This window comes from Neolamprologus multifasciatus, chromosome 11 (assembly GCF_963576455.1).
Source record: "Neolamprologus multifasciatus chromosome 11, fNeoMul1.2, whole genome shotgun sequence".
Classification (NCBI taxonomy): Eukaryota; Metazoa; Chordata; class Actinopteri; order Cichliformes; family Cichlidae; genus Neolamprologus; species Neolamprologus multifasciatus.
This window is the reverse complement of record NC_140449.1, coordinates 35,652,046-35,670,479: the sequence shown is the minus strand read 5'-3', so window position 1 is coordinate 35,670,479 and position 18,434 is coordinate 35,652,046. Positions and strand designations below refer to the sequence as shown.

The window sequence follows — 18,434 nt, the reverse complement described above, 5'->3', positions numbered from 1 at the left end:
ACATAAGTTTGATGTAGTTTTAATGAAGAGTTCCTCAGAGACCCTCCTGAAGCTGTGAAGCTTTGACACCATTTCTCTGTTTTAACATGAGGTCAGATTTTTCTAGAACTCGCCTTCAGTGCATGTGGGTGAAAACAGAAACCGAACACGTGTATTTATTGAAAATCTCTTTATCACGTGACAGAAAGAAACTGCACTTTATTACAGACAGTGAAATCCTAACTGTACGTTCACACACAGGCTGACAGACATCAGAGAAACTTATATACAAAACAAACGGGCTTTCTGTCTCGAACATAAACTTTACTTGGTCCCAAATAGAAACGATGTCAGATTTCTGGATTGTCCAGTGTACTGTGATTACTAACAAATGTCCTCGTCATCAGAGCGTTTTTCATTTTTACAAATGTAGAAAAGTTTGTATAAAAAGCCGTCCTTGATCAGTCTGCTGCTTCATGTGCTCTCAAATGTTTCTGAATGTCAAACTTCGCACTGATTTCATTTTCATGGTTAATGTGACTTTTTATTTCCTGAGACTTTGGAGAAATGGACACAATTTAAAAAACAAAACAAGAAAGAAAAAAATGAGACCTCAGAAATAAAAAACACTTTTTATAATTAAACATTTAAAATATTACATTTGTAGTAAAAACAAACCCAAACATAACCAGATGGGTGTTTGCCTTTAAACTGCAGTCCGCTTCATTTTCTGGGCATAAAATTTGACTTTAGTGAGGTTTGAGTGGGTGTGGGGGGGACGGATTACTGAACCACGAACACATTTACAACGACAGAGGCGCCCGACCGTACTGGAGAGAAAACCCGTCAGCGAGTGACAGACGGGAGGAAAAACTTTTAACAGGAAGAAGAGAATTCCTGCTCGCTCAGAGAGCTCGATTCCTCTTACATCTCAATTTTAAATCATTTGTAGGCACGCAGTATCCTTTAAGTTCTCTAATGTTACTCTTTAACGATGCTGCCGGCTGCGGAGGCTCCGCCCTCACACACCTGCAGCTACATCAGCTTCAGCCGCCAACAGCAGAGAGCATAGAAAACCTCAAACAAACACTTTGATATTCACCCTTTCATTGTTACATTTTAACACATTCACACGTCAGCGATTAGAATCAAGAGTCACTATGATTTAAGCTGATGAGCTCGAGCCCAACATCAAGGCCATAATTAGTGATAACAGTTAATAAAAGCATTAAAAGATCATTAAAAGCTCTGAGCTGATTTTGCTAAATTATCCCCGATATTCATATTTGACCACACGGCATCAAAGATATCAAACAGACAGGAAGTAAAAAAGTATGTTTAAAAAAAAGGCACAATTTCACTTTTAAAATGATGTCAAGAGCGACACAAAACATGAAAAGACCTGACAGCTAATGCTCTGTAATGTCCAGCAGGGGGCGACGACTCTGGTAGGAAACAAAGTCTGTCGCTCGTTTCATCTGAAAGCGTTCAAAAAAAAAAAAAAAAGCGTTCATCACCAACCAACAGGTGATGTCACAGCAGCTAGGTCCATCTTTTAGATACAGGCTATGGATAAACCTGACTGGTCCACAGGGAGAATTTAAGGAGGACTAAGGCACGTTTGGCAAAGGACCGTATTTCCAGTGTCCGGATAAAAAACATGAAAGGAACTTTAACTCGTCTGCATCAACTAAACAGCGTTTATGAAACAGCCCCTGGATGGTTGATGAGCAGACGTCTCCCCCTGCTGGACACTCCGAGTCATTTCAACACAAGTAAGGCTGATGAGTAATCGACTTTGACGCGCTCTCAGTCTCAACCTGAGCATCGTGAGGCGTTCAGGGACAGACGGTACTTCAATCAGGAATATTTTCCTTGGTGTGAGGAGGTAAAAGTGTGCAACATTTCATTCAAATTAAAAGTAAGGAGAATATATTTTAATATCAGGATTCTGCTGGAGAGACTCGGACCAATCGGAGGTGCCGACGCCTTCGAAAACACTTCTGCGATTCCTTCTCGTCCATCTGATTATTTCTATGACAACAGGACGATAAAGCAAAGTGTTTATCACAAACTGCGTAAAAATGAATCCTACAATCTAAACTACAGCAGAAGATTTAGTGGTTTGATGGTTTTAGTGTCTCTCGTTTTCGGCGCTCTGCACAGCGACAGCGTGATGATTTCTGAGCAGAGCGCCCTCAGCGCTGGGGAAAGAACTACAAACTGGATTTAAAAAGAAAAAAAATGGACGTGAGGTCAGCATTGGAAGCTCCGCCCCTTCACCATCATGTTAGAGGAATATTGGGAAAAGTAATGAGCGACCTCACGCGTACGAGCAGAAAGACGCTTAAACTGTCTCGTTGGTTTTGAGTCTTTCCTCCTCTGCCGCCGTCTGGATGCCGTTAGTGTGCTCCTGCTTCTTGTCTTTGTTTAGGAAGGGAAGCCCCTTGCTCTTCACCATCAGGCCGACGTCGATGGAAAACGCCACAGTCGCCAAGAAGCCAAAGACCTGGACGACAGAGAAGAAGAAGAGCGCTGCTGTAGGTGACCTGATAACACACTAGGGCTGCCACGATTGGTCGACTAGTCACGATTACGTCGACTATCAAAATAATCCTTTGTGGCAGCCCTATAACACACACTGTCAGCCAGGAAGGAAAGGAGGATTCAGGAGGTAGGAAAGGAGGGTAGTGTGAGTCCGAGGACGTTTACTCACCACAGCGAGGGTCGCCTGAACCAAAGAGCCGCGGTCTGCGGCGAAGACGCAGGAGGAGATGAAGAGCAGCACAGCGATGACCCCGGTGTAAATCAGGTCCTGTAAAAGAGAAGAAGAAGGTGAGACGAGCGCCTCCAACAGTCTCCAAGTCGCCGCCCTAAATCTGACCGGATCAACAAAACAATAAAGGTGGACTTTTCTCAAACTGGAGGCGCTGCAGCGTGACGTAAGACAGCCACACGCTTCTTTCCACAATTTTCATGGAGACAATCCTGCTGATCCACACTTTGGTTCATGAAAGTCCAAGTTCATATTCAGAGCTACAATCCAACAACATTGTAGCTCGTGTTAAACGTGTTAAAATGTTTTGCTGCTTTGATCCATCTCAGTTCTACGGCGTTATTTTTGTGCCGCTATTCTGAGCGCATGTAAAAAAGGGTTGCAGGTGCAGGTGTTGCATTTTGAGGAGAAATTTATTTTGAGCAAAGAAAAGCTGAATCTGAGTGAACAAAATTCATTCCTGTGTGCAAAAACTGTATTTCAGTGTTTGTTATTATCCCCACACACACACACACACACACACACACACACACACACACACAAAGACACCAGCAGCCCCTCTCGCTCAGTTTTTGCATTTGCGCTCGCTCTCAACGTGTTGCTCGCGCTCTCAACGTGTTGCTCGCGCTCTCAACGTGTTGCTCGCGCTCTCAACGTGTTGCTCGCGCTCTCAACGTGTTGCTCGCGCTCTCAACGTGTTGCTCGCGCTCTCAACATTTCTGCTCGTGCGCGCTCAACTGTACACAGTTATATTTGTGCCACAAAACCAGCCAATCACAGACTTGGATGACAGCTCTCTGAAAACATTAGAGCAGTTATGCAAATATGTGATGTCCTGATGAATCGAGCAGGTATTTGAAGTTTACACAGAAACATTCTCGCAAAAAAATATCTTTAAAGTTTATTTTGTGACCCAGAAAGAGAAATATTTCAAACTCCGCCCCTCTGTGCTCCTCCGCCACTGCCTCGTTTGAGTTTTGGACGAAATGCATTCTGGGATTTTGCATTTTGTCATTTCGAGCTGATTGGAGACCAAAACATCCAAGTCTGTGATTGGCTGGTTTTGTGGCACAAATATAACTGTGTAGAGAAAGAGTTGAGCGTGCAAGGGCAGAAATGTTGAGAGCGCGAGCAACACGTTGAGAGCGCGAGCAACACGTTGAGAGCGCGAGCAACACGTTGAGAGCGCGAGCAACACGTTGAGAGCGCGAGCAACACGTTGAGAGCGCGAGCAACACGTTGAGAGCGCGAGCAACACGTTGAGAGCGCGAGCAACACGTTGAGAGCGCGAGCAACACGTTGAGAGCGCGAGCAACACGTTGAGAGCGCGAGCAACACGTTGAGAGCGCGAGCAACACGTTGAGAGCGCGAGCAACACGTTGAGAGCGAGCGCAAATGCAAAAACTGAGTGAGAGGGGCTGTTGTTGTGTGTGTGGATAATAACAAACACTGAAACACATTTTTTGCACGCAGGAATGAATTTTGTTCACTCAAATTTAGCTTTTCTTCGCTCAAAAAAAATTTTCTCCTCAAAATGAAACACCTGCACCTGCAAACTTTGTTACGTGCGCTCAGAATAGTGGCACAAAAATAACACCGTAGAGTTCTAACACTCCGGACTGACTGGAGGCTAAAAGTGCAGTTCAGTCTGCAGCCTGTAGGTGGCAGCATCACACAGTTATACAGTTATATGACAGCTGCTTTTACTGGTTTTCAGTCACAGAGTGTGTGTGTGTGTGTGTGTGTGTGTGTGTGTGTGTGTGTGTGTGTGTGTGTGTGTGTGTGTGTGTGTGAGAGGAAAAGCAGCTTTTTACAGTCCAAGAATCTTCATCAATTCTCTTTGATGGTTTCCAGCCTCTCAGTTTCACTCTGGGACGTCTTTAAAGTTGCAGCTGCGATAAAACCAAGTTCAGACTTTGTGTGACTTGTTGCGGGTGTGAGGCGAGTTTGGGGCCGTATCTCGTTTTAATTCATCGTTTAGCGGGAACGAATAAGTCCATCATTCTGAGGCTAACGAGGCTCGACCGCTCGTACTCGTATTTCAACACGCCACAGCTGGCGGGCGCTCGCTGTGGTACCGAAGTGAAAGGTGACGTTCACAAACGTTCCCGATCACCGACACTTTGAGTGGATGCGTCTGTGGAGCGACCGTGACGATCTTACATTACCTCGTTCTCACGTTGTCACAGCCGTTGGCGTCCACGCTGCCTGACAGCAGGGCGACGCCATCAGCCTTTTAGGCCTGAGTGCTAAACAGGAAGCCGACGCTGATGGCGAGGCGGTGGCTAAAATGCTCGCGTTAAGATGTGAAGCCTGAAACCTTTGGGTGACATCATGGCGGCTGCGCCAGAGTCAGAGTTCAGCCTCAACGCTTCGCTCATCTCGACTGTTTCTTCAGCTCCTCTGTTCTTTTGTTCAGTTTATTTAAACTACAAAGACCACACAGAGGAAACAGACACACTCGGACCGCCGTTACAGTTCTTCCTCCCTCTAAGACAACTTCCTCCTGATTGGCTGCCCCTCATAAGCAGCAGGACTCATAAGCACCTCTGATCACTGACTGTGTCAGTGTGGGCTTCAAATGCCTCATCAAGCTTCCCTGTGACAACGTGCTCTTATTGTGAAAGTTCAGCTGTTCCTGTCTGGTGTTTCTTTGCGGGCAGACTCGTCATGTCGAGGTTTCTCTTTAATGCTACGATGAAGAAGAAGTCTGTGGCTCGTCGGCCGTCTGAGCAGCGCTGCGGTCGGCGTCCTGTTCCTCTTTTGATTTCCCAAAATAAAAGTGTTTCCACACCGAGGTGGAGCTGAGGCCTCCGGTGGAAAGAGAGCGCCGCTGAAAATCAGTGCAGCGGAAAGGCTCGGCCTTCAGCCCCCGGTTTCCTGTCCACGCTCACCTCACAGGAAGCAGCGTCTCTGGCAGCAGAGACCAAAACGCTCAAGCTGCTTCTCAAAGATCGGCCTTTAAACAGCTGCAGATACCTTTACTGGACCAAACTCTTGATGCTCTGACCCCTCCCCCTCTTCGCATCCAATCCCACGCTTTCCTGGTTCAGAGTTCAGAGCAGGTTTTTCCACGTGGACGTGAAAATGAGGGAACGCTTTAATTACTTTAATCTGAAGTTATTTATGGGGAGGTTTCGTTTGACTGGCCAACTTTAAATCTCATCTCTATGAAAAACAAATCAGGTGGGGGCGGCCTGGTTTGTGCTCAGCCAATCAGAGGCACCGCTCTAAAGCAGAGGGCTCGATTGAAGCTGGACCTTCATCAGCTTTGAGAACAGCTGTCTCATGCAAACATTTTCCACCCTGCTGAGTCTGAATGTGCAGAAAGAAAATCGTCCGCTTCTCGTTTTCGAGTTTCGCTGCACCCACGCTGTGAGACGAAAGACTGAGCGGGAAACATCTGGAAGCGTCATCAGGGAGAGACTAAAATAAACTGTTTTCATTTTGGTGCGAGACGACAGCGAAGCTCACAGGAGGACAAACGGCACCCCCACACATCCTCCTCAGAGTGACTTTACTCGAGTACTCGACTCCCTCAGAGTTACTCTGACATCGCAGACAGAAAGCTGCGCCGTCCGTGCTCTGATGCTGCAGCTCAGCGAACCAACGCAAAGAGTTTTTCTAGTCAAGTAAAGGTTAAAAATAGTAATAAGTTCCTCATCTGTCCAGAAATTCAAAACGATGCAAAATTAAATGTGTAAACTGAAGTGAAAGGACTGGATCATGAATAATACGATAACACGAGCATCACGTGTGCTGGGTTAATGCTGGCTGAGTGCTGGCCGACTCGGGTACACACTCACGACCTGTGAACATGTAACGACCTGTGAACATGTAACGACCTGTGAACATGTAACGACCTGTGAACATGTAACGACCTGTGAACATGTAACGACCTGTGAACATGTAACGACCTGTGAACATGTAACGACCTGTGAACATGTAACGACCTGTGAACATGTAACGACCTGTGAACATGTAACGACCTGCTCTAACGACGGCCGGTCGGGTCGTTACTGTAGCTTGATGTGGGCTTGAACAAAGATCAGAATGTGCTCTGAAAGAGGAAGTGACTCTAAATAAACATGAATCTGTTCAGATTCAGAGACGGTTTAACACTCGGTGACCTTTCTCCCGCGAGCGGAGAAGAGAGGCTGAAACACGATCTCCAGGTTCTTACCACCGTGGGCCATGCCTCGATGTGGATCTTCTCGTGCAGCTTAGTGGAAAGGAGGACGAGCAGCAGCAGGGTGAAGAGGAAGGCCGTGCAGCTGACGAACTCGAAGAAGTAGAGAGGAGAGCAGGAGAAGCAGCTGTCCACCGTCTCCTCCAGGACGAAGGCAATGAAGGACAGCACCTGAGGGACAAACAGGAAGTCAGCACAGGTGAGCATAGAATAGAAATATAAGTCAAGGTGGCTCCTGGACCACTGCTGCTGGCTTCATGCATCAAACAGTCGGCGTGTTAAAGCGAGATGTTCTCCTACAGACCGACCTGTGAACACTACTGTGAATCTGTCACAGCCTGTGAAACCACAGCCGCCCACTTACTCAGGACGGTGCTGTGCAGAGATGCTCGTCTTTTACTAGCTGAATAAAAACATCATCTGTGGACCTGCAGGTTCATCGAGCTGAGTCTTACAATAAAACGTGTGGTTTCAGTGGGCCGGCCCACTCAGGATCACAGTGGGCCGGCCCACTCAGGATCACAGTGGCTGCAGTTTGACGTCCCTGCGTTAAAGCACGAACAATAACAATAACGATTGTTCTCATATTTTGTCGGACATTTCGATGATTCTGAAGAAATAATTACATAAAATGTTATTTTGTTTCACTTTTCCCGCTAAAAGCTTCTTCAGCAGCTCGCGTATTCACCAGGCGCCGAAACGCTCGTTTGATTTGTCAGTTTTATTCTGCACGTCCGCTCCCGCCATCGAACGCTGCGACTACGACACACGGGGAGAAACTGACCCGACAGTCACCGCTTCCTCTTCCTGTAGGAAGACCTTCAGCCTCCGTCAGCTGCGGCCCCGTGTATTCGTCCTCTCGTCTGAGACGATGGCAGCTTATTGGATGAAATGTCTCCAGTCTGAGCAGCTGCTGGCAGCTTCAGGCCGGCGTGACAACACGAAGGCGCCGGCTCTGCTGCATTTCATTAGTTGTGGTCGAACCGCTCCGACCGCTCAGATCTGTGTGGGCGGCAACAACAGCGGTCGCTCCACACCAGCAGCCATCGCAGGGACGCCACATCTGAACCACCACAGCGGCGAGACCGCGAGATCCAGCAGGAGTCGATAGGAGCACGTCACCCCTCAGACCCCCCCGAGTGTGGGGACCTGAAAGAGCAGGCAGTACGAGCCTGGGGAGGGGGGGGGGGGGGTGTTTGGACTACAAACATGGAGGAATTTGTGGTTGAGCTCTTCCAGGCTCCAAACACTCGTGTTGTGAATGTAAACTGACCTTTAAATGACTCAGAGAGCGGCGCCGTGCAGGAGGAGCTTCCTGTAACTGCTGAAGGAGGAAGTCAGGACCACACCCACTCTCTGACCACTTATCAGGACGGTAACCTTAAGAAATGACACCAGTGTGCTCTGATTGGTCCAGATGTAAGGATGATGTGTCGAATGCACTCTCGAGAAAGTCCAAGCCTGCCCGATTTCCTCCGTCTGAAACGTTCGAGGAGCGCGTCCGAGCTGCACACCTCCTTTCTGCAGGTGACGCCGTCCCGTCGGCTTCTTCACGCCACGACCTCCGGGTTTGTAGGCGAGCGTGGAGCAGCTTGAGGCCTGAGGCCGCGGCTCTCTGCAGAGCCCTCCCTCTGAGCTCACGGTGGTTGGAAGGCGGGACACGAGATGACTGAGAGCACGTCTACGTTCCAACGCTCACCCGTGGTCGTGAGGTGGTAAGAGAATAAAGTCACGAGTAAAGCTGCAAAATGAGCAGAAACACAGCTGAGAGGAGAGGCGTCGCTCGTCACGCCGACAGAAAAGCACCAGGAACCAAAGTCGGGGTCATCAGGAAGCAGGAGGAACAAACCAGCGTGCACGTGTGCAGGGATACTTTCCTCTCGCTGTCGCGTGTTTGTCCTCGTGGTTAAGCCGAACGCCAGCCTCCGTCACAGCGGCGAGTTTAACTGGAGGAATGTTCCACGTTAAAGTGAGCCTGAGGTTATAAAAAGGCTTTGTGCCTTTCTTCAGACGAACCCAGAACCACAGAGCTAACTGCAGACGCCCGACGTCAGCGGGCCGAGAGCGGCGCCGATCCTTTTATCCTCAGAAACACCGACGTGACTCATTCTCCTTCAGTAATCTGATTACATGTTCTGTACCAGCAGAACATTTTTAGGGACGCAGAAAACGTGAAACGTGAGAGAACCTGAGTGTTGGTGTAAATCCTGCCACTGTGTTTGTGCCCATCATCAACATCCTGCACTGACTGATCTGCTCTCACTTCACCGTACGAACATAAACACACAAAGACTGATTCCAGCATCACTGTCATCAGGCCGCCGCCGCCGTGCTGTTAATCTCCAAGTCACATCAGAAACACAGCGAGTGGGCGCAACGTGGAAATCAAAAACCTTCTCGTGCACCTCTGCTGTCGCTCTGTGTGTCATCACCGGCGCCGGATCGCCTCCATCGTGTCCAAGCTGGTTTACTTTAGGGAACACAAAGAGGCGAATCTGCAGAACAGGACAGGCGAAAACGCTCTCGCCCTGCGGCGGTAACGTGGAGCGCCACGCTGACAGCTTTGTCTCACCTTCGATGTACAACCTCAAAAATAAATTGAGGTCTTAGGGTTGGAAACGGTGGACTCGCATGAAATTGGGGTCACCAAGTTTGCTCTGATTCGAGGCCGGCGGTGAAACCGTGTTTGTCCAGTGAGCTGCACTCACTGAACGTGATGCACACAGACTCCTTTTGTTCCACAAAGACCCTGAAATATGCTGCTCAGGTCACCTCGATGGTCCCTCCTGTTACGCTTTAACGGGTTCAAATGTGAAGCAGCTTTCAGTGTCTTTGCTCGTTTCAATCAGAGCTTTAGTCCAGATCCTCTCAGTGTCTCAGACGTGAACGCTTTAAACAGCGCTGCAGTGACTGCATCGACGCCCGGCTGCGCCTCTGCGCCGCTCGTGTGACAAACAGCAGCTCTTCCTTTCATCCTGCTGCAGTAATGAAAACACTGAAAGTTACAAATGCGTCACTCATGAAACGCTGGGTTTTAGAAACCTGACGTACACAGGCCAGCGTGCACGCCTGAAATCACCCCGAAACACTTCCTGTTCAGCACGGACAGGTGAGACGTGACCCGGCGAGCTGACTGGGGTTAAACTCACACCACAGGAAGTCACAGTGGGAATCCTGCACTACAGTGAAGCTGCTGCTAAAAACTCACCGGGACTTCCTGTCTGCTTCACAATAAACTTATTTAGCACTGAGACAGTGGAACGCTTTTATTGTGAAAGCACCTGGAGAGGCCGCTTTGACCTTCAGACGACCAGGAGGCGATTCTCAACTTTCATAGGTTATATTTCTCTAACATGATTAAACGCTCAGCTGTTGTAGCTACACCTCTGTGGATGGACAGGCTGGAGGCAGCCTGCACATGCATGTGGTGACTGTGTAACGCACACCTGTAGTTATGAGGGGCAGCCAATCAGAAGTTTAGATGGACAGAGGCTGAGTATGGACATAAATATGGATTATTTTGTTCTGTGACTCATGCAAAGCTGCTCTGGTGGAGCCCACATGGAGAAACATTAACCTCCTCCAGTCTGTGGCTTTCAGTTTGTTATGCAGGAAGGTTTCACAAAGCTCTGACCGCACATCCTCTTTCTGCCCAGCACCCACCCGCGCCAGCTCCCTGCAGACTCCCGGGGCCGGATGCAGGCGCCGTCCTCCCACCGAACACCTCACTGAGCTGTTGCAACAGCAGCTCTGAGATCTGCTGACGGCAGCCAAACTGACCGCTCCGCAATACTTTCACTTCCCGTTCTGCAGCTTCCTGAAGAGCTGCTGGATGAGGAAGATCCAGTCACAGAGAGGTCACACACAAACACACCGACTGGTTCCCTCGCACAACGGAGCACGGCTAACAAATCCATCCCGCTCCTCACCGTCCGGCTGCTAATACGCATTAATCTGAAAACAGCCCCCAACAAACGAACCTCCACTTCCTGTTCAATTCTGCTCATGAAAGAGACGATGATGTTTGATGTAGGAGCCGCCGAGCCACAGACTGGATGTGTGAGTGTGGATTCACACTTCAGCTCCACATTAAAAGCACCAAAGCGACCTCATCCCCGTCTCCTGTAACCAGGAAGTCACAGACTCGTTTGGTCATCGTTGCACCTGCACACGTGTGGTTCATACAGCGGCCTGTTGACACGCGCTTCCTCACGCCCCTGCAGGCACTTTCCTCGACCGGCTGCTGGAGGTCAGAGGTCAGATGCAGAGAGAGCGCTGCACCAGAGTGCTCTCAGTGAAACTGTCGGTAACTTTTGCCACATCGCTGCACAAAAGCAACAGATTTTTCCCCTAGCAACCAGTGGTTGCCATGCAGCTCGGTGCACACAGGTCAGGACACAAAAGGATTCAAGTCATACACATAAATGTGTTTACCACCTGTGTGACAACAACCACGCCAGATGGAATAGTCTCCGCCCCCTGCTAACGGAAGAAACTGGACAGAAACACGAGTGTGTTTGAATCTCTGCTCGATTCACTGATGCAGCGACACTTTTGAAAAGCTTAAAAGCAGCTGACGCAGATTTCGCTTCTTGTTTTTGGAACCGTGGTGACACTCGCAGATGTCAGCACGTTTCACGCCGCGAGTGTTTCCGTGCAGTTGTTCAGGGCGTGGCGGTAACACGGTTCATCTAAGAGCGTCTGACTTCAGCAGCAGGTTTTGTGTTGCTGTCGGCTGAGACTAGTGCTGGGTAGTGATGGGTCGTTCGCGAACGAAATGGCTCTTAGAGCCGACTCTTTGAAGTGAACGACGCGAGCCGGCTCCTTATTGGGAGCCGTGAGGTTTTTTTTGTTTTGTTTTTTTCTTTCTCTCACCCTCTCTCTCGCCCTTTTTTCCGCTAAACTCCGCACGCGCGGCCTGTACTTTGCGCTGGGCAGAGGGGGGAGGGGCGTTAGTTACACTTGCAGTAGCACAGGAACAGAGCGAGAGAGAAAGAGAGCGAGGGACAACAACGTCACATTAGAAAGGTATAGTAATCATCCACTATTTTCAGTTGCAGATGATAAAGGATTCAGAAATCATGCAGGCCCGTATGACAGAGAATGTGCATCTTCTTTTTGTTTTAATATTTTAATTTATATTTAATTGTGTTGTGGTTTGCAGTGTTTTGTGTTGTTTCACGTTAAATTGGTTTAAAAGGAAAAAGCTGAAAATGTAAATAGTTGTTTTTTGTATTATATGATTTATTTATTACATTTTATGTGGAGTGAATAAATAAAGTATATTTATGGTGGACCTTAGAGACAAAACACGTACAAACTCCAAAACACGTACAAAAGACAACAGAAGTGCTCCAGGTTTCTAGGGGGCAGTGTTGAGCTTTTGTTACCTAGTGGCTACACAAGCCAGGAAGTATCAAGAACCGGATTTGGTGTGTGGTAGTAACAGGTAAATGAACTTTTTTTTTTAAATTATTTGAATAAATATGAGTGCTTGTCTATAAATACACAAACAATACACACATGTTTTCAATTGTGTAATTTAAGTGATCTGGGTAGCTCTGTTTTGGAAGTTCAGTTCATGCTAGAAATGTGTTTTGGAGTTTGTACATGATTTGTCTCTAGGGGCCACCGCATATATTTATATATAAACATATATAAATAAAACCACTTTTTTACATTAGTAATTCCTTTTCTGCATAATTTTATATTATTGTTAATGATTAAATAATTAAAGCAACAAAACAACCTGAAGAGCCGGTTCGGAGCCGAAAGAGCCGGATCTCTAAAAAGAGCCAGAAATCCCATCACTAGTGCTGGGTCACATCATACCGTTCACGGTAACACCGGTATAATGTTGGGCAACGATAAGAAAATGAAATATGGCGATAGAATATGGGTAAAACGCGCATGCGCAGGGCGGAAAAAGCATGGCGGCGAAAGCGGATCGTTGAATGAAACAGATGAACCTGAACTGGTTTGTAAAAATGCAGCTTCACTGGTGTGGAACTGGTTTAGCTTTCGTCCGTCAGATACACAACAAAGCACTATTTTTGGTAGCGCATGCTAGCGGGCTGTCGTTATTACCGTGTTGTTTGGAAAATACGACACTTAAAATCAATCCTTTGATTTTTCTGAAAGTCGACAGAGCCCCTTATAATCCCGTGTGCCTTATGTATGAACTCTGGTTGTGTTTACTGACCTCGAAACGATTTTATGTGCACGGCGCTCGAAAATCTGTCAAATGTTTTAGGACGACTTTGCTAAGCTACGAAGCCGCACCGCTTGATGGATTGTCGGAGCATTACGGCTATCGTAGGCGGAGCCTCGCGGAGTGATACGTACTGTGCTTCAACATAATGTTACCGTATTGTGTGTGTATAACCTCTTTTTAAGTGTTGTGGATGTTAGACATGGTTATGCTGAGGATATGTCGGCCAGTTTCCACTGGAAATGCCTTTTGGTTAAACTGTCAGCGAGGAATTTGCATTTGCACTGTTAATTTTATATAACTTTAATGCAGATAAAAAACAGCTGCTTGTTTAAGTGAAAATACATTGATAGAGTTTTTTTGCACTAATAAAGTTGTGGAGTTGTAAAGTATTTTGTCTCGTGTCAATTATATCGTCAGTTATATGGTGATAAATGTTTCGGTGACATCGCCCTGCTCTGGCTCAGACGACTCTTCGTCTGTGAAGAGCAGCCAAACTGTTAAAGAGGCGGCACCACCAGGGTTTTCAGATCCAGCTTCATGTCCCACAGTGTTGTTGTGGTAATATCACCGTTGTGTACATCATTACATACATGCACACAGGCGCACGCGTAACTCTGCTCTGCACATGTTTGGTTTCTGAAGTACTTCGTACCAAATAGACGAGCAAATAATCAGCAGCTCTTGTTGTTGTCTGCTCGTCTCCCAGGACGGCGGGGCTGCTGCCGTCCACCACCGGCTGCTGGAATACGTGTGACCACAACATGAACTGGATCAGAGGGCGAAACACGGGACAGGATGTGCTTGGGCGAGTTAGTTAGCAGCAACTGAACTTTCAGAATAAGAGCGAGGGGATCCCTCATGAAACAAGACGACGCTGATGACAGATCACGAGCAGGTCAGCACTTCGTGAGGTCACTAAGACACATCAGCTGTGTTCAGGCCTCCGTTAAACATCTGGTTCCAGCTGCAAAGCCCGTTTCAAACAGATCTGCAGGAGAGTGGAGCAGCTTCCTGTCTGATTACTGGCAGTGACTGTCAACGCACCACAAACTGCGGACGCATTTCCTGTGCTGAGCAGCCTGAAGGCAGGCCGTGTGAGGAGCGTGCTGCACATCCTAACAAACGGAGGTGAAAGTTCACCTGCTTTAATCCTGAAAGCAGCGCTCAGAGTTGTTTTGGTCTCGGTCCAGGAGGATTCGTCCACAGCGATGATATTATTGTTGGTTACTTTCATCACTCCTCGCCTATTTTAGCACGTTTGTCTGCCGGGACATTACAGCATCACCTCACCTGCATGGATCCAACTCAGGTGTACAAGTCTTTTTTAAAAGCAGCAAACTAGTGATCATCATCGCTAACAGACCGGTGATCATTGCAGACTCTGTCACCATTTCTCACGCTCACAGTGTTTCCTGTCAGTCAGCTGATGGTCGTAAGCCTGCAGAGACTCGCCGAGGATCGACTCTGCAGCCGCTCGCTTTCGGTTTTTGGGGGGTTTCCACAGTAACGACCCTGAAATGAGCTGAAACTAGAACAGATCCTGTCAGCTACACAGCTGGGCGTGGCCACCAAGACATCACTCGTCGCTCCAGGTTGTTTTATACGGTCCAGCCTGCAGATGGTCAGTGGTCACTTTTCTCTGGGCTGTGCCCGAGGCCCCGCACGCCCAAGGCCCCGCCCGCACGCACGAGGCCCCGCCCGTTTGCATGTGCGTTTCTTCACTGCTGCTCCTTCTGCAGCTCTGACATGTAAAGAGCTGAACTCTGCTTCACCAACACTGAGCTGCAGGATCGCTGCACATGTGCATAATTCACGGAAGTCACAGAGCAGCCGCTGCATTGTTTTCCTGCACAGTGGACGGTCACAGAAACATCAGACCCACAGCAGAGTCAGAGGCGAGGAAGCAGAGACGAACAGTCTTTTAAGACATCTGAGGCAAAGTTTCAGCAACATGTCAAACACAGTTTCAGTTTCAGCACCTACATAATGAAGCTTTCCTCTCTGAAGCATCAGAAAGCTGCTCTTCTGTCACAGCTTTCAGACTGAGCTACTGTTCACCACACCGGACAGGAAACCGGGCACCTCTCCACAGGAAGGGCCGGCGTCTTCCTGCAGGGGCGCGATCCTCGCTGTTAAAGGAAGTTTAAAGAGCGCGTGCAGGTCGGGCAGAGCCTGAGAGCGAGCGACAAATATCTGAAACTTATTCTGAAGGACGATTTAATCATTTACCAACATGTTTAAATAATCCCAATCTCGATAATTCTTATTCCAACTAAATATCACTGATTTAAAATAAAAACAACTTTTAATTCTTTAATTTTAAATCTGAGGAAGGTCGTGATTTTTTTACTGGATATTTTACTTGAACAGTTTTAATTAAAAGTCTGCAGACGTGCAGCACAGAGGACGCTGATGATGTCAGCGTCAGCTCACAGAGCAGCTCGGTGTAAAAACAAGTGAAGGAGGGAAAAAAATTAAGCTTCATTTCTTTTACGACACACCTGCAAACACACGTTTCAGTTTCAGCCAATGAGCTGAGACGATGAGGAAACCCTGAAGGTTTCACAGTTTGTGTGTTTGCAGGTGTGAGTGAATGCTCAACGAAAGCATCTCATTGGCTAACGAAGAGTCACATGAGTCTGAGCATCTTTGAACTCACCACTTCAACGACTTTCAGGATGAAGCGGTTTCTGTCCAGGTGGGGCGAAGGGATCAGGCAGAAGCTCTTCCCGGGGTTTGGGGTCGTGGTGGGAGTATAAACTTGTTCAGCCATGATGGAGCTGAGAGAGAGAACAGAGACGTCAGATCACGAACACCACACACTCATGGTTGCTGCTCTAAACGGGACAAAAACCTGCAGCGCTAATATTTCAGAGCCATAACTGTCACTCGAATCTCACACCAGAGGCCGGCAGCAAGTAAGTTCCAGCTCAGCAGGTTTCATACATCAGAAACTCCTTCAGCACAAAAACTGTTTAAACACACTTCAAGTCAGGCGTGCTCAGCATCAGTTACCATGGTGATGGTGAAAAGAGGACTGAGAACTGTGGCTTTAAGCTCGCTAACCGTTAACCTCGCTTCGGATCTGCTCTCAGACCGGCAGCGTTATTAAAGCTCGTCCCACCATCAGACTTCATCTCTGCAGCAGCCTCCAAGTTCACAAAGGAGGAGAACCGGAAACCACAACACACAGTCCGCCTGTTCAGGGGTCAGGGGTCAAAGCTCACGTCACTGAATCCTGTTTTACGTCACATTCAAAGGGAGACGAAGTCATTTTATAATATCTCAAATGCTCGCCCACTTCCACAGGAACCACGTGACCACCTTTAAAATCTCACCAACAACCTTTATTCATCTGTTTAATAATAATAGTGATAATAATACCCAGCTGCCCCGAAACAGCAGGATTTTTTAAAACGCTGAATGGACGTGAAGTTAAAGCTGCTGAGCAGAAAGCTAAAGCAGTCACAGAGATGATGATGGTGGCTGTGGTTTGGATTTAAGGACATGTAATGTATTCATGTCCAACGATGGGAAATCCCTGTTTCAGAGCAGCCGAAACACAAAGTCCACCTTAAAAAACAAACAGTGAAAGAAAAAAAGCTCAGATCTAAATATGACGTCAGGCTCGTTTGTCTTCATAAACAGCAATAAGGTCGACATGACGTCACGCAGGACAAATGAAGTGAAAAGCGCTAAAAGGTCGCTGAATGCATTTCTGCACGCGTCCGTCTGCACTTCAGCCTCCGTGGAGCTTCTCCGTGGAGCTTCTGCGGGGACATTTCAGATCAATTTCTCATTTTCACAGTAGTGAAAGCGAAAGTGATCGGGGCAGGTGAGCACAGCTCAGGTGTGATAAGAGCAGTTAATGAAGCCAGTCGGCCATGTTTGAACCACAACACTGAGCTGTAATGAGAAATGCTGATAATGAGCGAGTTTGTGATTACAGACAGCTGCAGGTCCAGTTAAAGAGTGTCCCGACAAACTGAACACACTGCACGCCCCAACTCTGCAGATTATTCGGTGATAAACCAACTTTTTAAGCCCACACGGCCCGCGATCAAATACACGATAAAGACGAAGAGGCTGCTGCCGAAATGAAGAGCGGCTCGGTCACTAAATATCTGAAGATTCTGCGATGATTTTAATTCAGCGCTTTTCTCCAGAAACGACCCTGGAAATTAAAATTGACCTAATTCTGAATGAAGTCTGGCGTACGTCGCACTTCCTCGTGAAACGGACGCGCTGTGGGCTTCGTATCGACTTTTGATGGTGGCCTGAAATCTGCGTAACGTAACCACTAAAACAGGAAGTGAGGATAAAGTTTGAAGTCGATAAAAACGCGAATGTTCAGAAACAAACTCACCGTTCAGTTTTCTGCCGCTGAGGACGAAGATAAAGTTTCCAGCTGTAAAGTTCAGACTCAACTCGAAGCCTTCTTCCTCTCTAATATTCCTCAAACTTCCGCATTCTGCCCTGCCGTGCCTAACACACCGGGAAGATTTTCAAAGTAAAGGTGCTCAACGCTAGTAACAAGGAAAGAGTTTCAAATGACCAAAATAAGACAGAAAGGCGTGAAAAGGTGACACAACACGTGAAAAGAAAAAAGAATGAAATGAATCTTTAAAAAAGGTAACAACAAAAGGAAATAAAGTTAAAAAAGTGGAAAAATTGAAACAAAATAAGATGTCAAGTATGAATAAATAAGGTGATAACAAGACAATATTAAGAATATAAAATATAATATAAAAAATAAGAAAAAAAGACTAAGACAGTGTCTGCGACAAGGAAGAAAAACAATGGACTCGAACAAGAAACATGTTACCAAAACACAAAGTGACCAAAAACAGATCAACTGGACCAAAACAGCATTCAGCACAATACTAATTGCAGCGTTACGGAGACAGCATTACAGTGCGTTGTTTAACTGTATAAAAAGTGAACCATGTGAGGACAATTCTGACATGAGTAATGACACTATAAGTATCAGGACACATGAAGCATATGAAGCCATTCATAGTTATCTGATAATAAAGCTTCTGGTTTGGATCACATCACTGCAGAACATTTAAAACATGCTAGTTTAAGGCTAGCTCCTCTTCTAGCGCTCTGCTTCACTGGGTCTATGATTCATGGCATATTACCGGACTCAATGCTGTGTATTTTACTGGTACCAGTTATGAAGGACAAAGCTGCAAAAGTGAGCTGTTTGGATAATTACAGGCCGATTGCACTCGCCAGTATTTTATCTAAGGTGTTAGAAAGAATCTTGTTTG

At 47.2% G+C, this 18,434-nt stretch overlaps 1 protein-coding gene and 2 long non-coding RNA genes across 3 annotated transcripts; 1 reads left to right on the top strand and 2 right to left on the bottom strand.

Annotated features, from left to right (window-relative positions):
- Positions 1–154: 154 nt before the first annotated feature.
- On the bottom strand, positions 155–17,660 carry cmtm6 (CKLF-like MARVEL transmembrane domain containing 6). The gene is made up of 5 exons (XM_085177884.1): positions 17,525–17,660; positions 15,818–15,938; positions 6,939–7,115; positions 2,696–2,794; positions 155–2,488 (listed from the first exon to the last, which is right to left on the bottom strand). The coding sequence occupies exons 2-5, from the start codon at positions 15,929–15,931 to the stop codon at positions 2,327–2,329; spliced, it is 552 nt and encodes a 183-aa protein (XP_085034010.1). The 5' UTR covers positions 15,932–15,938; positions 17,525–17,660; the 3' UTR covers positions 155–2,326.
- Positions 3,794–6,932, bottom strand: LOC146509199 (uncharacterized). Its single transcript, XR_014876918.1, has 2 exons — positions 6,745–6,932; positions 3,794–6,582 (listed from the first exon to the last, which is right to left on the bottom strand). It is a non-coding gene; the product is annotated as an uncharacterized LOC146509199 (long non-coding RNA).
- On the top strand, positions 11,689–13,259 carry LOC146509198 (uncharacterized). The gene is made up of 2 exons (XR_014876919.1): positions 11,689–11,795; positions 12,045–13,259. It is a non-coding gene; the product is annotated as an uncharacterized LOC146509198 (long non-coding RNA).
- Positions 17,661–18,434: the final 774 nt, after the last annotated feature.